Raw genomic sequence first — 21,112 nt, 5'->3', positions numbered from 1 at the left:
AACAAATATAAACTCCCCTGGCTTACCCAGTATTTACAAGTTGGTTCTCTAATCACTCTGCCAGCGCATTGCCAGCTCTCTGGCATTAGTGTGGAGAGTAACAGGTTCATCGTTTAGGCTCCAAATGCCCGGGATTTCAGCAGCATCATGAGACATCCCTTTTGTATGTTCTTGAGTCATGACTAGACCCTTATGTCACTGACATTGTATAACCATACTGGCACCACGAGTTTACATCTAGACTGTGTCGCCACAGATGATGTCATGGCTTTGTGAGAAACAGTCCCCAAGAGCGCCTATCAGGTCCTGGGAGGGATGCTGGTCACCCAGGAGCCCCGGCAGTCTATCCCTAGGGATGTGCGCTGCCTGGTAAGTTCCCACTCTGGTCCAAGTCCTTCTGCTAAAAGAAAATCATCTATCCACAGGCCAACTCCAGAGCACTGCAGCTTGGAGCCCATCACAGACAAACCGCACTGATAGGACTTTCTTGATGACTCTGGCTCAGCTTTCTATGTAGACATGAAGAATCTGTCCTGTTATCTGAGTGGCACGTTGATAGCAAGTCTCCAAAAACCTTTGACTGGAATGTGGTCCCTCACATAATCTATGCAGTCAACTGGCCTCAGAAAATCACAAACATTTAATTTGTATCTATCATTGCCATGTGCATTTCAGTTTTAAGACCCACTTCTTTCCAAAGAAAATAGACTACAAATTATTATGGAATATTTTAAAAACGAAGCAAGCTTGTGTAAAGAAATCCTACATCAGTTAAATATTAATGCCATAAGAAGCCCAAAATTAAGATAGCCCATTCACTTGTTCAATTATTTATTCATTCTCCCTCTATAGGTGACTAGCAATATCCTGGGCACTAAGAATGCAATTATGCATAAAACACAGGTCCTGCCCTCAAAGAACTCCAGCCTACTGGGACAGGTTGGTTTTGTCAAGGAAAACACTTAAACAGTCTCATTTCTAAACATATCCCCTTTAAAAAATCTCTACATTTCTGTTCACTTTTCTAAATGTCTATGGTATCAAGGGTAGAAAAACAAGAGAAGCATTTGAGGTTTCTGATATGGAGATGCTGGGAATCAGTTCAAGTTCGAGCTCCAATTCCATACTTCAAATCCCATAAGTCAGTTGGTCCAGCTCCCTAAACTCTGAGGGTTCATTATCAGGTCAAACAAAGGGAGTCAGCAGCCCACTTACTCATTTCAAGCTAAGGAGGCTGGATTCCATGGCCATAAGCACCGTGCAGTAGCCTTGAACATGCTAAAACATAGAGTCACTAACACTAAATAATAAAACCCCCAAAACCTCTTCCCACTTCCACAACAAGTCATGTTTGGACTTAAAGGTATCAAGATTTTCTAAACGTCTCTCATTTGATACAACCGGCCATGCTAATGCATTATAGGCCACCATGGTTGCTCAAGCTCCTGAGGATGCTTGCCGTTTGCTCTGCTAGCCTCCTCGAGATCCCAGCTGTAATGGGCAGGGCGCATCTCTGGCCACACGAAAGTGCTCTGGGCTCCATTCCTCCATTCGACAGATATTTAATAAACCCCCAACTGTGTCCTGCCATCATTATAGGCACCAAGACCATAGCAGTGGACAAAAGAGACAAGAATTCCTGTCCTTGTGGAACCCACGTGGGTGGAAAGAAACAGCCAATAAGCAAATAAAACACAGAGTATGCCCCACAGCAGGGTATGTTACATGGGTAATAATCTATCAGCAAAGAAGACGAGGAAGCTCAGGGAGGGGAGGAAGTCAAGATTTTAATATGGTCAGGAATGGCACCATGGGAAAGGTAACATGGGAGCAAAGTCCTGAAAGGCATGTACCCCATACAGGCACCCACAGCTGTAACACCCGCTGTCTCCTTGTTCCTGCCTTCATAAAGCAGCTCCACAAAGAACAAATGTTTGCTGAGTGCATCTCATGGGCCAAGCATGTTCCATGTAGGAGTTCAGCTCATCCTCGCATCCCTGTGGGTCATTCGATGATAGAGGTGTTTACTCATAAAGATGATGACGAGGAGGAAGGTGAACTGATTTCCTGAATTCAGTCACACAGCCTGTATAGTAGGGCAAAGATACAAACCCATGCATTTCAGATTCCAAACGCACACTCCATATGCTGTCCTGCTTGTCTGGGTTTTGACTTAACTGGCTGATCCTTGCGTTCCTCGCACCTTATCACACAGCTTGACTTACTTCCCTCCTAATCACTCCATTCGTAAAATTTCAATACTTGTTTTCTGTCTCCTTGTAGGAAACAGAGCTGCCATCTGGCAGAGCAGTGGGAGAGGAGAACACTGACATCTCCACGTGCGGCCCCCAAGCTATGGCCACAAAATGGGAGAAGACAAGAATAACAAAGATAACAACAACAAAAGTAATGAACTATTTTACACATCCGTATGTTTACTGAGTCCTTCTTCTATTGGCCAGGCACTGCGCTAAGGGCTTTGCATGGACCTGTCCACAGTATTTGTAGGACCTAGAATAAGGACTTTTCTGGTTTTAAATATATTATCTGATTTGAATATATAATCCTCAGTATCTCCCATTCCATAAATGAAGGAATTAAAGCTTATAGGAGTCAAATAACTTGTCCCCAGGACCCATAGCTAGTACCAGAGAAGACCCGTGGCTCTACCACAATGCTAATCTCCAGAAGTTGGCAAACCTTTTCTGGAAGGGGCCAAAGCATAAATAGGCACCAAGGCTTTTCAGGCTTTTCTGTCCTGCCCACTCCATCTTTGGGGCAGGAAAGCAGCCAACGACACTATGCAAATTAATGGGCGTGGCTATGTTCCGATAAAATTTATTTATAAAACAGGCCAGCCTTCACTCAGGAGCCACAGTGTGTTGACCCTTGCTATAACCAAAGGAAGGAAAGGGCCATTCCTTTCCACTCAGCAAGGGTATCAGTATCAAGTAACATGATCATTTTTTTTGGAAAGTCCTTGTATTGACATATGGCTTAAAGAAATGATAAGCCATATAAAATAATCTCTACTTAGGCTTGCAAATTTCTTAGAGAGTATCACATTCTTACAAACTTGAACACAGTATCACCAAGATTAAGATGCTTCTCTATTATGACATTTCATCCTTCAACATCTGCTTTAATAAAGATCTCAGCAGCAGGGGGGAGAACTGCTCTCTCCATTTCTAGGGGCAGGCCAAGTCCTCATTTTGAAAGTAGAAAATCAGGCAAATGAGAAGCTACATGACTTTCTGGCCTCCAGGGAGATGAAACCAGGCTGCAGAGTGCTTTGGTGAATCTGGTTAAGGAAAATCTGGGCTCTGATTAGAGACCTCCACACAGAGCAAAAAGGAGTCATGCAAACCGCTGACAGTGAACAAAACCAGTACCTAAAGAACCAAACTCTGGCTACTGATTGGTTTGGCTCAGCATTGAGATGCAATTTCAAAGCAGCTTGAGAAACACCACTCACTGCTTCTTTGCGTGGAATCATTGTTTGATCTCTCACTCACTGGCTGCAGGTATTATCCCCATTTCAGTGCATGTAACAACTAGAGACTCGGGCATCTCTCCCTGATACTTTCATGATGCACATCCAAAGGGAACTGAAGAGAAAATGCAGGTCAACCATGTGTGTCCTTCCATATTAGAATGAAAAATATTTAAACCTGTTACTCGAGAACTTTGTGAGAAGTTAATCATTGTGTAAATAGTGCAAATGTACTTTCATGAACCTTGCCCAGAAGCTCTTCAGTGATAAACGAACACTTCTCTTTCCTATTTACATTAGCCTGAAAAGAGGACAATTTTCGATCCCTGGGCCGAGCATGTTATAATGTTTACTGTGGCTTCACTTTTTGTTTAATTACATGGAGCCAAGAGAATCTTTTCACGATTAATTAGAACTGAAATTCTAACTTTTAACTTAAACTCAAACAACCCACTGAAAGGATCTACAAATAACATTAGTGGTACAAGTCAGACACAGTCTTACGATTTTATTGCTTAAAAAAAAAAAAATTCCCAACTTTAGATATTTGCAATGAAACACAGCCCTAGTTAACTTCATTCTGGTCTGGTGAATCCCCACTTGGCAAATTATGACAGCAAGATCTGATTCTGGTCTCATGGATGGTTAAACAATAAAGCCCTGGAATGCAGAGCCCAGAACAGGTGTTTGATGCTGCAGCCTAGAGGCAGCAGGGGGCCAATGGTGAGGCCACGGATCAGATTTAACCTGGAAGCTGCCAGCTTTTGGTGAGCCAAGTCTCCAAGACTTGCTCTTTTTTTTTTTTTTTAATCTCCAATATTTGATGGGCAGGAAAATTTCTCAGAAGGCTGAATGTATCTGGATGCGAGTTTATTCATATTCTAAGAAAATGACTCCAAAAGCATTTCTTGTACATTTCTCTCTTGTGCGCTCCTCATCCTAGGTGCTGGACTCTCACAGGAGTGATGAAGAGCTTCGATCACTTCTCCAAAAAATAGATTTCTTCCGTTCTTTCCTCAGCATATTTATGAATAATTGGGATAATAATGCCATTGCTTCCACCTTCTGAGAACCTGATTCTCCTCTACGTCTTTGAAGATGAGAGCCTCCCTCTCAACCTTATAGTTCATCTACTAGCTCCAAATTTATAAGACCTCTTGTGGTAAATAAGACAGAGCTCTGGAATCTGCATTTCAGTTCTGACAATGCCTGTTGTTTGATCTTTGATTATTTCAATTCTCTACTTATTAATTTTATTTGTAAAAGGAAATAATTTTACACTGTGCATCATGTTCGATAGGCAACCATAAATGGTAACATTAATGTTATAATAATAATATTATTATTAGGGAATTATTTTCTGCTGAATAGAGTATGAGACAGGATGTATGTACAGTCTGCACATATCCAGGTTAGAACAGATGTCTCTCTCTACCAGCCTCCTGTAAATGTGGCAATTTCCTGAGGCCCCTAAAATACTATGAGCCACAGTGGAACGAAAGTGCCCTGGTGCAAACTTGAAGCTTGGGAGTTCACAGTGAGGAAAAGGGATGTGGGAACTGGGTCAAAGGAGCTGGGTTCTTTCCTAACACTCGGGAGTTCTGCCGGCCACAGGAGTTTTGCTCAATCTCATGAAGCCTCAGTTGTTTATTCTGTAAGGGTTTAAGGCTGCCTGCCTTAATAGCTGAAAATATAGCTACTTTAAGCACTGTTGTTTGGAATAAATGAAATCATGTATGTGGACATAGTCTGTGAACTGAATACAAGGTATCTGTGTTTTCAAGTGAAGTGTTTATATGTTCATGTGTGTGTTTAGTATGCCATATTCTATGACATCAATAAAATGTACTGTGTATATCATTCAACTATGTGATTAGATCTGTAAATACACCTCAAGAAATTCAGTTTATTAAAAATCCAGATTGACCCAAACTATGTAATTTATAGGATAATGTAAGTCTTCCAAAAGCATTCACAGAAAACTCCCTTAAAACTACAAACTTCCGGGACGCCTGGGTGGCTCAGTTGGTTAAGCGGCTGCCTTCGGCTCAGGTCATGGTCCCAGCGTCCTGGGATCAAGTCCCACATCGGGCTCCTTGCTCCACAGGGAGCCTGCTTCTCCCTCTGCCACTCTGTCTGCCTGTGCTCACTCTCTCTCTCTCTCTCTGGCAAATAAATAAATAAAATCTTTAAAAAAAAAAAAAAAAAAAAAAAAACTACAAACTTCCTTGTACAATATTGTTCACTTCAGAAAGGTCTGAGTCACACACCACTTTTATAGAACAATCTATTGTAGGAAGTAAAATACACTTGTATTATGCGAAATACAGGTAGCCATGTGTATATGCTAATGTGCATTCGCAATTCTAGAATTCAAAAAGTACTTAAGCAAATCTTCCCTTATTCCCATTTCAAATCCTTCTCCACTCTGTCTTTGTGAATATGAAAAGAAAGAAGAAAGGTAAGAAAATGCAAACTATCATCTTTTCGGTGAACTAATGCACAATAAGAAGCTTTTGTCCTTAACTCTCATATGAAATAGAGTATTAACTGTTTGGAAATTCAGGCTGGTTATTTAAGGATGGAGTAAGTTTTATTCATTTGCACCCTGAGCATCAGACTATGACAGGGGCTGTTTCATAAGTGTGGTTGAACAATGAGGTAAAAAGTATCAGAAACTAACATGGAAACAAGGGTAAACCTAAAAATGAATTAATCCAAGTCAGTGGTGGAGATGATAAGACCCACTTTCACCACCAGGAGAACTATCCAGCCATGGGGTGTGGGTGTTTCCCCTTGCAGGAGCCTTCACTCCTGGCCTGGCTTCCTTCCCTCCCAGCCTGGTACAGGTAGTCAAAGCCAGATTTCCCATCTGGGCCTAAGAGGCCTTTCAGCCAAAGCCAAAAAGACTCCCCCAAGGAACTCTAAAAAGTTCCTTGCAACTCCTAAAAAGTTAGAAAACCCCTCTCTCCCTACCCTCCTAGAAGCATGCCCATCTATAGAACCTGAATTCTGTCACTTCCTCTATAAACCACTTGGTCTATGGTAAAGCATCTGCACTTCTGAAGCAAAGGCATAATGGACAATCCACTAGTTGTTGTTGCCCCTTCCTCTATCCTGTGTGTTAACAGGCATATGCTCTGTCATGTGTCCAGTGCTCCTGAAGTCTCCACAATACTCTTTTATGAAGTATCTGTTGTGCAGGGTACTATGAGAGAACACATACAAAAATGGCGGTCCCAAACCTCACAAGAGCAGGACAATCCGGGTTTCTAAGAGTATGGAGGATATTCGAAGATTACTAAAATTTGTATTAATAAGTCACTGGTTATTGGTAACCATTTGGCAATATATATAAATGTATCAAATCAACACGTGTACACCTTTAATTTACACAATATTATATGTCAATTATACTTCAATAAAAATGAAAAAAAAAAAAAAAGCCAATGGTTTGAGATACATCTCCCTGCGTGGAATCCAAGAGAAAAGGAAAGAAATGTATTCACTTATAAGTATGAGGAGTTTTGATAGAAGGGAGGCTGAGATGGCCACACTTCAGTCCACTCCCACCCTCCAGGCAGAGCCATAGCCAGCTGCACAGGACCTGGGCTGTCAACATCTATGCTTTAGTTGCTCTCCTCTCTTAGCAGAGGTGCACTTCCTAACCTCCCTCAGTGTGGTGTTCCAGAACACAGACCTGCTAGGATAGGGTTGCAGAACCAATGGAGGAAGAGATGGGCCGGGAAAGGAGAGCCCTGTACCTATGCTGTTTTGCTTTCCTTCAGCGTGGATTCCTCCAATCTCCTCATTTGCACAGGGTGGACTGAAATAATGACTTGCAGCTACCTAGCATAGCTTATGGTATTTTTCACATATATTTTTCCATTTAGGCTCATCTGAATCCAAATTACACTCTCCAAATTTTACCTTCAAATTGTGGTTTCCAAGACATTCACTGTTCATCATTTAGGACTTAATAGGCATGAACATTCATTTTTTATTAACTAATAGACTTCTATGATATTAAGGCCATGATTATAGTTCAGTGAGTGACTGCCCGAGATTATCCTCATCTCATGCCCCAGGCCACCCCACAGATTGGCCAACTGATCTTTAGCCCACCAGCACCCAACCTCCCCCTCAGCTCACTTCATTTTCACTACGGCTCTGTTCTGTTCTATTTGTCTACGATCTACAATCTCTAATTTTAGAACACATTCGCTCGAGTCCCCCAATAAAATCCTACTGCTTTACTTCCTGGTCACGTTCTTCACACAGCACACTCACTCCCAACCACAAGCACTGACCCCAAGCCTGGGGCAATCCTGGGCCCCTCCCTACCTGGGCACTTCTCTCAAGAGCAGCCCTCACTGGACAAGGCGTAGCTTCTAGATCTCACACCTCTTCTGAATTCAGATCTCGGAGGGCTAGATTGGAACAGTTCATGCCGGCACAGCAAGAGCAAAGACAAAGGAGCTGGTATCAAGTATTTCCGTCCTTACTCCATCATATTCTGAAGAACAACCTTAATCAACTTCTGAAACCCTGGAGTAGGTTATTACACCAGCAGGAAGACTCCAACTGCCTGACAGTGGAGGTTTGTTCCACTGAAGCCTGGAGGCGTGGGGAGGAGCAGCAGAGCTTGACAGACTCAGCTTTCTTTTAAAACATGGTGCATAACATGGAAGATGCCATGTTTAAAAGCATACGCATACCTCTCTAAAGTAAAAAGACTTATTTCCTTACTCAAATCTTCGATCTTCCCACTGTTTCTTCTCCAGTGGTATCCCTGACCTTCACTCTTTCTCTCCAGATCATTTGGTGATAGGACTTTATGGCCCACTCGTGTAATAGCCCACTGCATTTCTTCTTTTCCTTTCACTGGGCTCATTACGATAAAAGAGAACCTTCTTTCAAGATGGCATGATACAAATGCATAAAAAATGAATTCAGAGCTAAAACTAAGCACTAATAGAGTGGCTCTAGGTAAATTAGCCAACACATATGCACACTTACACATATATATTCTCAGAGACCTGGTACACTTGACCTTGTAACTTAACTGAAAAGTGCCTTTCAATCTATTTCTTGGGTTTTTAGTTAAGTGGCTCTTTGCCAAGCCCAAGGTGCTTTTCCCACCTCTCTAATGTATTATACAATAGGAATTTGAGGCAAAAACAAAAAGAAAAAAAACAACACCACAAAAAAACCCCACCCCAACACACAAAAACAAAACAAAACAAAAAAACCTCAAACTTAAAAACAAATTATCTGGCTTTGCCTTGTTCCTGGGTTTTCCACAATTTTTGTGACTTGGCCCTCCCAAAATAGAGTTACTTGTGTCCTCTTACATTCAATCTTGTCCCATCCATGCCCGCCCTAGCCTTGGAGGGACTCAATCTTCTCTATTCGGTACCAACCACCTTGGGGCAATCTAACCTGTGCTTTGAGTCCCTGTTGAGATCATCTGCTTCAGCTGAATTAACGAGTCTCCTTCCATGACTTCATGGGAACAGGCCAACTTCTGACCTGTTCTCAGGGACTGCAACCTCTCTTACTAAGCTGCCTATACAACGGCTCCTTGAAGAGGGAGGTCTGGCCTTGCTCCTGCTGCTGGGGCCTGTTTCCTCCTGATATATAGCATACTTTTCTTCTTGCTGCTTTCCCTGTGAACTTCTAAGCATCAGCTGTTCCTGCTGCTTATGAGGACACCGCCTTTTCTCACAGCAGAGCCACACAGATGCTTCCCGAAGCACTTCTTGGTGTCACCACCAGGCCCCTGAGAGAGCCCGTCCCCATGGGAAATGTACTGCCTTCCTTTCCCTTCCCCCAATGGGACCCCTCTCCCTTTCCTATGAGGACCATCCTACTGAAAAAGAGCAGACATAGGTGGCCACATTCCAATGCATGACAAAAACCCTTGTTTAAAATCTGAAGAAGAAAAAAAAATTCATGTTTTCCTCAAGGTTATTCTGAATCACAAAACACTGAACTTTGGAGCTGAAAGAGACCTTAGAGATCATGTAGCACAATGATTACAGGGGTTGAGATTTCTCAAACCTGTATAATTTCCAAGAAAGTGGACTTGGGTCGGGGAGGAGTGTTGTGCACCCTCTGCTGCTCTTACCATCTTGTCATAGGAGAAAGGATATTTTAATACCAAAAATATAAGAAAGGCATAATTTCATAATTTAAAAAAGCACAGATACAACTTTATGCAAAACCCTCTACACTGTCTTTCTCTCTCCCCTCACCCTCCCAATTTTGCCACAGACCAGGGAAAAGTCTGTCATGGAGATCTAAGCAACACTTGGAGACCACTGACCAAGGCTAACCCTCTGGTTTTACTGGTAGGAAAATGATTCCTCCAAGGCTGTCAGGCAGTAGGGGACAGGGCTGTGCTTATTTCCAATTCAGTCTTTTTCCTACTGGATTTGCTAAGCTAAGCTTGTGCTGATATTGAGCAACTGCTCTGCTGATTTTCATATTTGGCCAAACTTTGATTTACTCTCAAATAATCATCACTCTCCTCCAGCAAGCCTGAAGAAGTCTATGCATAGATGGCTCCTCAGAAGGGGTCCCAATACCGGATAACGGGAGAGTATTACTTCTGACGTACTTTCTCATTTTGCATCCTGAAAAATACTGCAGTATTGCCCCCATAGTGACCCATGTAAGATTGAAAATTTCATTTCAAATTGATAGGTATGACTTGAAGGTAATCCTCAAAATAAAAAATGAATGGGTTGGGGGAGTCATCATTTTTCTAATTTTCCACATCTGTTGTGTCCATAAGCTTAGGGATTTTGCAATACAAATGGCATCTTTCTAAGAGTAGAGTAATTTTTTATATTTCTTTCTTCCCTCCAACACATGGTATCTAACTTCTTTTTCTGTGGTTTCAACTACTCTTGATCAATGCTACCCATAATACTGGTTCTGCCTTCATTTATCCTTATCTGCTTCCTCTTTCTACTCATTCATGTTTTCTTAAAAGTAGCTTAGGAATTTGCTCTTTGGCGCTGAAGTGAATAAATCACCTTTAATCTGGCATGTAAATGGATATCTGATCACATCCTGTGACTTCATTTGAGAGCTCTCAACAACTATTTCTGCTTCACTGATTCAAAGAAATTTTAGTCCTTTGAAGCATTCTAATGTGGTTTTTATAAAATACCAAAAAAGTAGCCATCAAATTATATGCCTCTCTGGAGAGAATAAGAGATCAAAATTTCTGTTTAAAAAAAAAAAAAAGTGATTTAAGCCCCAAACTCTCCAGCCTGTTCAAAAAGGAAATCCACAAAATAGACATTTATCACCAGAAGAAAAGATTATTCCAATTTCTTTTGGTGGTGAAACTCTGACCCTAAAGCCATGCAATGATAAATAGATAGCCTATTTCTGCCCCTTTTATCTATAGATTTCAAAGTGCAAGTGAGAGGAAGGTGATATTTTGGGTCTTATCTAAGTTAGGATGGAGGGAGAACAGAAGCCAGAAGATTTCAGTGGCTTGTTCGTTGTTAGGCATAAAGGCAGAGATAAAAGAGCACTTGGTCTGACTTATTCTGGGCTTTTCTTGTAAAATAGCCAAATTAGCCCCTGGGCCTGATGGGAGTCACCCAGGATTCAGTGAGGGTGGACATGACTTCTGTGGTGTTTATGGATGGAATCTAAGGCCAGGATTTGGCTCCATATCACTTGAAACAAACATTTAATGAGTAGAAAGCTCAACTTCCTCAGAAGGATTCCCCATTCAGCTTTTTACTTCATTGTCCTATGGTTTGCTAAAGGTCCTGAGACAATACAGATGTCTGCATAAAAAGGACAATGGGTATTATGAAACTTCCACTGAGGACACTATGTATACGTTTTCCTCAAAGCACCTGGGTACTTAATGCTGTGGAAAATGGCTCCTTCTTATCAAGGTCAAAATTTAAGGGGAGTCATACAGAGAAGATTCCTGTGTGTATGAAAGGCTTGGGAAATATTCTTCCCCATCACCAAAGCCAATGTCTAACCTTAATAAATGCAACAAGCAACATCCAGTGTCCTCACACTTTCCTAGGGATGCCTACAGCACATACAAACTTCTCTGTGGTCCCCAGGAAGCTTCCAGCATCTCTAAGGACTTCAGCACGGTTTATAAATATTGACAAGTTTTCTATGAAAATGGGGGACTTTCTCTGGAAAAGATTTTACCCAGCAGTGACCAGCTGCCCCACCTCAGTGGAAAATAGTGGATAGTTCGGCAGAGAGCTGCTGAAACCCTCAGAAAATGATGACTGAATGTAAACTCTGCAATGCATACATGCAGGTATTTGGGGAGAAAAGAAAGCTAGTCACTTTTTTTTTTTTTTTTAAAGATTTTATCAAATTTTGTCTTGGCAGGTCTTACTCAGGAGAGAGTTTCCTTCTCTCATCTTCTGTGCTATTGCCAAACTTTGTACTTGTGTTATTTTTCTTTTTTAAGATTTTATTTATTTATTTGACAGACAGAGATCAAAAGTAGGCAGAGAGGCAGGCAGAGAGAGAGGGGGAAGCAGGCTCCCCGCTGAGCAGAGAGCCCAACGCGGGGCTCGATTCCAGGACCTGAGGATCATGACCTGAGCTGAAGGCAGAGGCTTTAACCCACTGAGCCACCCAGGCACCCCTAGTGATCTCTTTAATGAAGACCAGCTTACTGACACTGATTTTGGGTGACTCTGCACCAAGTTTGCAAAATGGAGCAAAATCCAAGTGATTCTAAGAGGCAGGCACCTGTTCTTAGAAATACTGAGGATTTCTTCATATTCAGAACTTTCATTTTAATCCAAATGAGCTTATTCCTATTGGAAAAGGGGCAGGGACACTACATTGTCTATTTTAGAGAAAAGAAAGGCAGAGAAAGGTCAGGGCGCCTGGGTGGCTCAGTTGGTTGAGCATCCTCTTGGTTTTGGCTAAGTAATGAGCTTAAGGGTTGTGAGGTGGAGCCCCATGTTAGGCTCTGTGCTTGGTGCAGAGTCTGCTTGGGATTCTCTCTCTCCCTCTCATTCCTCCTCTCTCTGCTTGTGCATGTGCTTTCTCGCTTTCTCTCTTGCTCTAAAGTAAATAAATAAATCTTTTTAAAAAGTCAAAGAAAGGTCTATTTAAGATATTACAACCCATGGAGAGCCAGAGCTGGCATGATTCTGTAGTTTAGGAAAATATACCTACCCTGGCGAAAGGAACCCCTTATTTTAATTAAGACACCCCACAAACAGATGATGACAGTATTAAGGGCTTAATAATGTTTACACAAGGGTCTCTTCCAGAAAAATGACATTTTAACCTCTTGTTTAAAATTCCAGCCCTTTATTTCCTCAGAAATTGTTCTCTTGTCTCTATATTAGGAAAGTTTGCTGCACATGCAACTCCTTGTACCCCAGAATCCTAGATTCCAGAGGATTTATATCTCAGGACTCTCAGAAGTACACGATCCTGATCATGAAATGGAGCTGAGCTGAAAGTACGTTACTGTGTTCTGAAATGCTCCTTCTTTTCACTTATGAAGAATACTAAGATGTTACTATAAGAAAAGCAATGTAGGGGGCGCCTGGGTGGCTCAGTGGGTTAAAGCCTCTGCCTTCGGCTCAGTCATGATCCCAGGGTCCTGGGATCGAGCCCCACATCGGGCTCTCTGCTCAGTGGGGAGCCTGCTTCCCTCCTCTCTCCCTGCCTACTTGTGATCTCTGTCTGTCAAATAAATAAATAACCTAAAAAAAAAAAAAGAAAAGCAATGTAGTTTGGAAGGTGAGAGGTCCTTCAGTAGATAAAGAGTGCATTCCAGCTCTACCCATCTTGGTCAAGTTCACTAACTTCTTAGCATCCAGGTGTTATATTTTTGTAAAACAAGGTAATGCCATCAGCTACTTAGGGAGCTGATATCAATCAATAACACATATATTTTTTATTGACCACATATAATGCAAAACGCTTTCTGAGTTTTTTAAATGGTCATCTCACTTAATGCTCACAATATATCATTGAGTTGGGTGCTATCATGTTCATTTTATACAGGTGAGGAAAGTGAGGCTTTGAAATATCACACTCATCCTTAAGCCAGAATTCAAACACGGGCCCCCTGACTTCAGCAGGGAGCTATGGATTACTACATCAACAGTGTGAGTGAACTGATAACATAAATATAATATGTTTAGCATAGTCAGTGACATATAACTGAGGTTCACTAGAAGTTTTGGTACAATTAACATTAACTAGTGTTTATCAGCAGTGAAACTCTTTGAGGCCAGACACCGAGACTCACTTATTTTTGTAGCCTCAGATTCTAGTACAGAAAGCAGATGTGCTCTGTGGAGACTTGTTAGGTTAAGAACAAACACAGATTCCACTTCGAATCATCTGCACTAAAGAGCAGCACTGCCTGAAGCCACTTTCAGCTGGTCTAAGCAAAACCGTACCTAGAACAGACAGAGTCCCCTTCACCCTCATATTCCCTATTAGCAAGGCCTCATAAGCCTGTTATCTCACAGCAATACAGAATACAAAGAATCTGTGTCGTATTTTGTCTATAACATACAGTATTTATCAAGAAATAACCTCCTTCACAAATGGTGCAGAAGACACAAAGAAAATGAAGGACTGCCCTCTCTCTTTAACCAAGTCAAAACAAGAAGCTGTAAAGACTTGGAAAAACTGTTAGGTATTTGGTTTGGGGGCAATCAAAGGTTAATGAAATTAAGTCCTAATTGTTTGTGTCTTTAAATTTCTAGCTCAATATCAATTAATGAAATTAAAATCTATTGATATTTATATTAATTTTAAAATAAAATTTAAAGTTAAAATTCCTATCCAAAGGATAAAAAAATGCAGACTCAAAGGGGTATATGCACTCTGATGTTTACAGCAGCACTGTCAACAAGAGCCAAATTATGGAAAGAGCCCAAATGTCCATTGACTGATAAATGGATAAAGAAGATGTGGTACACACACACACACACACACACACACACACACACACATTACTCAGCCAGCAACAAGAATGAAATCTTGCCAGTTGCAATGACATGTATGGAGGTACAGTATACTATGCAAAGTGAAACAGGCCAGTCAAAGAAAGAGAAATACCATCTGATTTCACTCATATGTGGAATTTAGGAAACAAAAGAGATGAATGTAGGGAAGAGGGTGGGAGGCAAACCGTAAGAGACTATTAACAACAGAAAACAAACTGAGGGTTGCTGGAGGGGAAGTGGGCGAGGGGATGGGCTAAATGGGTGATGGGCATTAAAGAGGCCACTTCTTGTGATAAGCATTGGGTGTTATATACATAAGTGATGAATCACTGAATTCTACTCTTAAAAACCAATATTACAGGATATGTTAACTAACTAGAATTTAAATAAAAATATGAAACAAAAATAAAATTCAAAAAATAAAACTCCTAATTCAATATTAATAAATAAAAATAATGATTTCATTATAATATTTTGGTTTAGGATGTTGCCTTCTACAAAATTTCATTCTTACATGACATTCATGATACTACTTAACTTTAGGAAGTATACTAATATCCCTATTTTTAAAATGTTAAGCCTCGGTACAAAAAAGCTTCATATCTTGCTCAAGGTTACACAATAAATGAATGGCAGAACCACTCAGGGGACATTTCCAGGTATCTGAAAAGAAATGTGGCCTTGAACACTGACATCTGAATAAGACAAGAGAACAGACAAGCTTCAGCCCAGTTCAAATATTCAGAGATAAGTGGCACTGTGTAATCACATATGGCTGAATACCCTTTATAATTTTTAACCATTTTCTTTCTCAAGGACACATTTTCTTGAGATTTTACCTATTTTTTAAATTAAAAGAAGAAAGGAGGAGAGACAGAAAGAAGAAGATAAAAATTAATTACACTCTTGCTACTTAACATAATAATTTTATGCAATCCACATACTTCTAAAAAAACTACCACAATTATGTGTAATGAAACATAGATATTGGGGTAAATGACTGCCGCTGAAATCCTGAACATACTCCAGTCAATGCTTCACATCTAACGGTCAAGCTTCCAGCTGCAGGTAAGCCGCTCTACACCAGAGCGAACACACGCCAGCTCGAGTTCACCCACACCTCTCTTCGGCTGTTGTGAAAGCTGAGGTAATAAACGCCTCGGCTCCATAAGGACCTAATTGTGACACACGCAAAGGACCGTCCCTCTGGAACTATCCGTGTTGGTGACAGAAGGCAGGTCTCGTAAAGTGGAAATCACGAGCGATAATTACCTAGGCATGTAAAGGACTCTCTCGGCCACCACAAAACCCACCCTGAAGAAGAGATTGCTGGCTGGAATGAACGGGAAAACCAGGAACAACAAGCCCACTAAAACTTCCTTGTGCTCCAGTCTCTGAAACACACAACAGTGAAGGACAAATTAATTTTTAAAAACTTTCACTTCAGTCGGCATTTAACCATCTCTTTCATTCTCAAGTTCTCATTGACGGAATGAATAAATTAGACCAATGCAAACGCTTTGATCAGTGAGTTGAATTCATCAAAGAAAGCCCTTGGCCTGAAACCCCTGGCAAGTCACACGTTCGCCACCCAGAAACCTCTGATAATTGCACATGAGCAGTGACCATTACTCCTTGTTTTGGGCCAGTCCTACAGCAACCCTACTTCTTGGCTCTGGTCCCTTTCAGAATCTCTGTCCGAGAGCGAAGCAGCCTAATAGAATCAAGCTCACTAAGGCATCATAGATAATTATTGTCCTCTCAGAAATAGAATGCATTTAAAAAAAAAAAAACAAACCCACAACAAACCCACACAAAGCTCACCAGGAGCTTAGCATAAGGCTTGGCATAAAAGAAGTTAAATGCAAATAGTAAAATTCAGAGAACCAATGAGAGAGATCATTAAAGCTGAGAAATTTTTAGCTCAAATTAAGCCAGTATTTTTTCCATGAAATTTTTTGGCATCAAAGTCATTACAATAATTCATTAAATTGACAAAGCACCTTTCTCTAATATTATATATTTACTGTAGATCTAAATTTGTCAAGATTTTTCTATCACTTCTCATTAACAGAAAAAATTATTTATTATTAACAATTCGCTATAATGGACACTGTAAAAGTTAGTTTGTATTTCCATGACTGTCTATGATACGGACACATTTGAAGACAGGCCTATTTAAAGCACATCTTAATATATAGGATGACATTATTTTTTCTTTTTAAAACAGTTTGGGGCGCCTGGGTGGCGCAGTGGGTTGAAGCCTCTGCCTTCGGCTCAGGTCACGATCTCAGGATCGAGCCCCGCATCGGGCTCTCTGCTCTGCAGGGAGCCTGCTTCCTCCTCTCTCTCTCTCTGCCTGCCTTTCTGACTACTTGTGATCTCTGTCTGTCAAGTAAATAAATATAATCTTTAAAAAAAATAAAAAAATAAAAAAAATAAAACAGTTTAAGAAAACCAAATAGAACTTTGCATATTACAGTTATAAATATTTCTTACAAACATTTAAAAGTGTATTACTTTTAATAATTGTATAAGACTAAATAAAAGTTTTAAAAATATAAATAAAACTTACTAATACCAGCTACTAATGCTTTAAGTGGACAAAGTAAAAGATTTTTAACATCTTGAGAAATTTGTCACCTGGATTTTATTAAAATATTTGTTTTGCTGACTATAATATATAGAGTAATAAAATTCCAGAGAGCAGTTCCACATGAATAAATGTGATTTGGACAATTTCCCTTAAATAATTAATGGTTCTATAAGTTATGATCTCATTTTTTTTACCTAAAGGAACCATACTCTTTAGAATTAAAAGATGAAAGGGAAAAAAAAAGGCTTTCATAACAAGCCTTCAACTGAAATGGATGCAACTGGATAATGTTATATTTTCTCTGACCCACTAAAATTGAGAAAAAAAATAGGTGAGAAAAGTAGCAAGTTCGTTATATTTAAAAGCTGCAACCTATTTTTTTAATTTAGATTATACTTTGAATTTACAAAGTACATTTCATCTCAAGAACTTAAAGTTTACGTAATTTAAAGAAGAATAACACCTTTGTAAGAATCCTGTGACTCAAGAGCAAGTAGTTCTTTGCTAAAACTGAAAATGAATCCCAGAGAATGAGTGTCTTGCCCAGTGTTCCTCATGAACTCTCGGCCTATTACTGAGTAGGGGGTTGATGTCCTATTTCTGTTGACACACTTTTATTTTTTAGCTACAGTTGACCCCTTCTTTGAAGCCTATCAAAACGTGAAATATTTTTTACAAAAGAATTCGCATATTGTCCCACAGAAATTTCTTTAAAGAACTTAATATGTTCTACTTATTAATCCTACAGAATTAAGAAGAATATAAACAGAACTCAAACCAGGCCATTAGCCATGTCCCTGGATAGTATCACATCCAGTGAGCCTCCTCTCTGGCTGTCCTCAAGGTTAGGAAAGAACAGTCCTCACGGAGGAGCTGAAGGAGACATCACTTCCATACCCCCAATCTCACACCTTCTTTCCTGAGCAAAGGCTGCCTTCCTCACTCTGGTGGCCAGGGGTTTATGTCCTTTATTCAGCAGAATCCCCAGCAGGAGCCCCTAGGTTGGGAGGAGGCAGGTGTCCTGACATGTAGGCACCCAACTCCGTGCCTGCCCCCCTCCCTCCCTCTCCCAACCCTGCAGGGGGCAGGACCCCCGCGGATCTCCCCACTGCTGGGGACAGGGAGTGACAGTCAAGGAGCCCCCAGCCTCCCCCAGAAGACTGACCTGCAAACTGAAAACTCACTACACCATGTGTTCCTTGTTCCTCCACCGGGTTCTTCAGGCTCCAAGAGCATCTTTATTTCCTTCATGGCCATCATCCCAATTGTAAACACACATTTATCTATGTGTTTCCATCTTTATAAAATGTCTGTCTTCCCCAGGAGACTGGGAGCCAGGAGGGAAGGGAGCTGGTCAGCTATGTTCACTGGTACATGATCTGTGCTTAGTTCAGTGCCTGGCACATAGCGGGTGCTCAGAAATACTTGTAGAATAAATCAGTAAGTGAATAAATGTACCCAGCAAGGGAGAAAACTGGATGTAAGAAGGGGAGAAGTTAAGGAGGACATCCTGGTGGAGGTGATGATCTGAGTTTGAAAAAAATTAATGAATGCGTAGGAGGCAGACAAATTTGGTTGTGATTGGGAAAGGAGGGCAGGTCACTGGCAGAGGAGGGGCTGGTCCTAAGGGGAGCTTTTTGTTCAACTCAGTCAAAGACAGTGGCACAGCACCCAAACTCCATGAAGTTTTACTATTCTGTTTCGTCTTGAGAAAAATAATTTTCATGACAAATTCTTTATTCTTAAATTAAATTGATTATCATACCCTTTGTCTTTCCTCCTCCCTCTTCAGTCAAGAGAGAGAGAAAATAATCAGAAATGTATTTCTCTAAATGGTAAGTCAATCAATCAAACAGAAAGTTGTAAAGTTAGGGGAAAATGTCATGGACATGGCTGAATTTCCTAGAATGAAAAAAGAGTGGGAGGGAATCCAATTTCGCACGTTGTGGATCACAGATGTGACAGAATTGGCTAAATAATTTAAAGCTTATTTCAGCCTAACAGAAACTCAAACAAAATATGAGTTGGGGGAAGGAGAGAAAATTTGTGACTTTCCAAAGTACACAGAGTGCATTCAATTTCTAGGAATAGAGGCAAATGGAAATTTACTTATTCAAATTACAGTAGGGGGTAAAAAGACAGGAGTATTAAAAGAGCTAATCATATGGCTATTAATAATGTGCATTATTTGATTAACTGTGCAACTTCAGAGTTAATTTATTTCTTTGAGCTTTAACTTGATGATCAGTAAAACAAAAGAAAGGATATTGATACCTATTGTGTCTGTAGGAAAATGTGTGACAGATTCAGGATGACAGATGGTAGGTCTGATTCTTTCCTGGCTTAGGATAAAGTAGAGAAACATGACCCTCAGCTGTAACGAGATAAAGAGCTCTCCAAACCTGCCGGAGGGTTTTGATCAGCTGCTGTTCCACAACACCTCTCCCATCAAGCAGCTAAGTAAGGGAAGAGCAGTGGTTTTCTCAGGACCGTGAGGGACCTCAGAGGAAACATCACTCCAGAATCCAAGTCTAGCCTGGCAGCTTCTGGTTTCTTTCTTCCCCTTTGCCCTACTCTCAGATGACTTTTCAAAGCACAGGTCACAGATAAGAGGACGCACGCATGCACGCACGCGTACACACACACACACACACACACACACACACACACACACACACACGCGCGCGCGCACTGTGGCCAGCAGGGTATGGGTGTGTGTTCAGGAGAAGAGGACCCCTCCCTGCCCCATTCAAAACAGACAACAATCCACTGCTCACCCTTCCCGTCCAGAAAGGCAGAGAATGGACCTCATTATGGTAATTTTTTTCAAAGATTTTCTTCTTAATTTTTAAATTATTTCTATACACAATGTGTAGCTCGAACTTACAACCCCGAGATCAAGAGTCCCATGCTCTACCAACTAAGCCAGCCAGGTGCCCCCTCATTATAGTAATTACTATCATTGTTAATGTATTTTCTCCCACCTCTACAGTTTTCGGGAAAATGGTACAGTGCATGTAGGGTGCGAGTATGTTCTCAGAGTTCTAGATATAACACAGCTGTATTTCAATTCTAAAGATTTATTTGGCAGCGCTGGGCTCTCACTGTCTGCATCTAATTTATCAATCTTCTGAGAAGCTGATGACAGTCGAGCTCCCCTCTTCAGCCCTAGGAGACAGGCGTTTGCCAAGGTGACAACGGGCATGGCTGCCAGTACGCACTAGACCCCCCTTTTTCTTTCTGTTTAGGGGTCTATTCCTTCCATTACACTATGAATTCCTTGATGACAGTCACCATCTCATTTAAACTTGTTACCTAGATATGTGGCACACACAGAATTGGCATTCAACTCATATGAGCTGCAACAGTAAAGCTCAGTGATGAAAGCTGCATACACATTACCAGGGTTCTCTAGAAGAGCCTTTTCAGGGACTTCCCGTCAATGAAATCTTTTACTTTTGGTAACCCTTTGAAACACGGTATTTGCAGCATTAATTTGGGGTGAAAAGTCCTCAGTCTCTGAGCATCTAAGAGCATTCCATAAGGGTCTGGAAAACTGACCGACGGTACTGGGACCTTTTTTTTCTTTTTTAAGATTTTATTTATTTATTTATTAGAGAGAAAGAGCAAGAGCAAGAGCATAAGCATGGGGAGCAGCAGTCAGAGGCAGAGGGAGAAGCAGGCTCCCCACTGAACAGAGAGAGCCTGAAACAGGGCTCGATCCCGGGACCCCAGGATCATGACCTGAGCCAAAGGCAAATGCTTAACTGACTAAGCCACCCAGGTGCCCCAGTACTGAGGTATTTTAATCAAGACATACCCACACCTTCTGCACCACTCTGATTCCATTCACTGCTACTTATGACTCTTCCGTCTTGCCCCATCCTTTGGTTTGTGTGCTCAGGAAAAGTGACATCTTTTACTTTATTGACATTCAATTTTAATTTTTAAAATACTTTAATTTATTAAGATTTCTAATCACATTACCACTATTGTCATTATGAAAGTTCTTTTTTAATTGAAGACAAG

At 40.9% G+C, this 21,112-nt stretch overlaps 1 protein-coding gene across 3 annotated transcripts in view; it reads right to left on the bottom strand.

Moving 5' to 3' along the window:
* Nucleotides 1-21,112, bottom strand: part of TMTC1 (transmembrane O-mannosyltransferase targeting cadherins 1) — a gene marked incomplete at its 5' end in the record, with an annotated part of 261,097 nt that overhangs the window by 77,675 nt on the left and 162,310 nt on the right. For all 3 annotated transcript variants that reach the window (XM_080811049.1, XM_080811048.1, XM_080811050.1), the window contains one exon: nucleotides 15,760-15,881. In XM_080811049.1, coding sequence (XP_080667175.1) covers nucleotides 15,760-15,881 — 122 coding nt within the window. The remainder of the gene's footprint in view (nucleotides 1-15,759; nucleotides 15,882-21,112) is intronic.

Source organism: Martes martes (genome assembly GCF_963455335.1).
Source record: "Martes martes genome assembly, chromosome: 8".
Taxonomy (NCBI): Eukaryota; Metazoa; Chordata; class Mammalia; order Carnivora; family Mustelidae; genus Martes; species Martes martes.
This window is presented reverse-complemented; position numbering and strand designations above follow the sequence as displayed.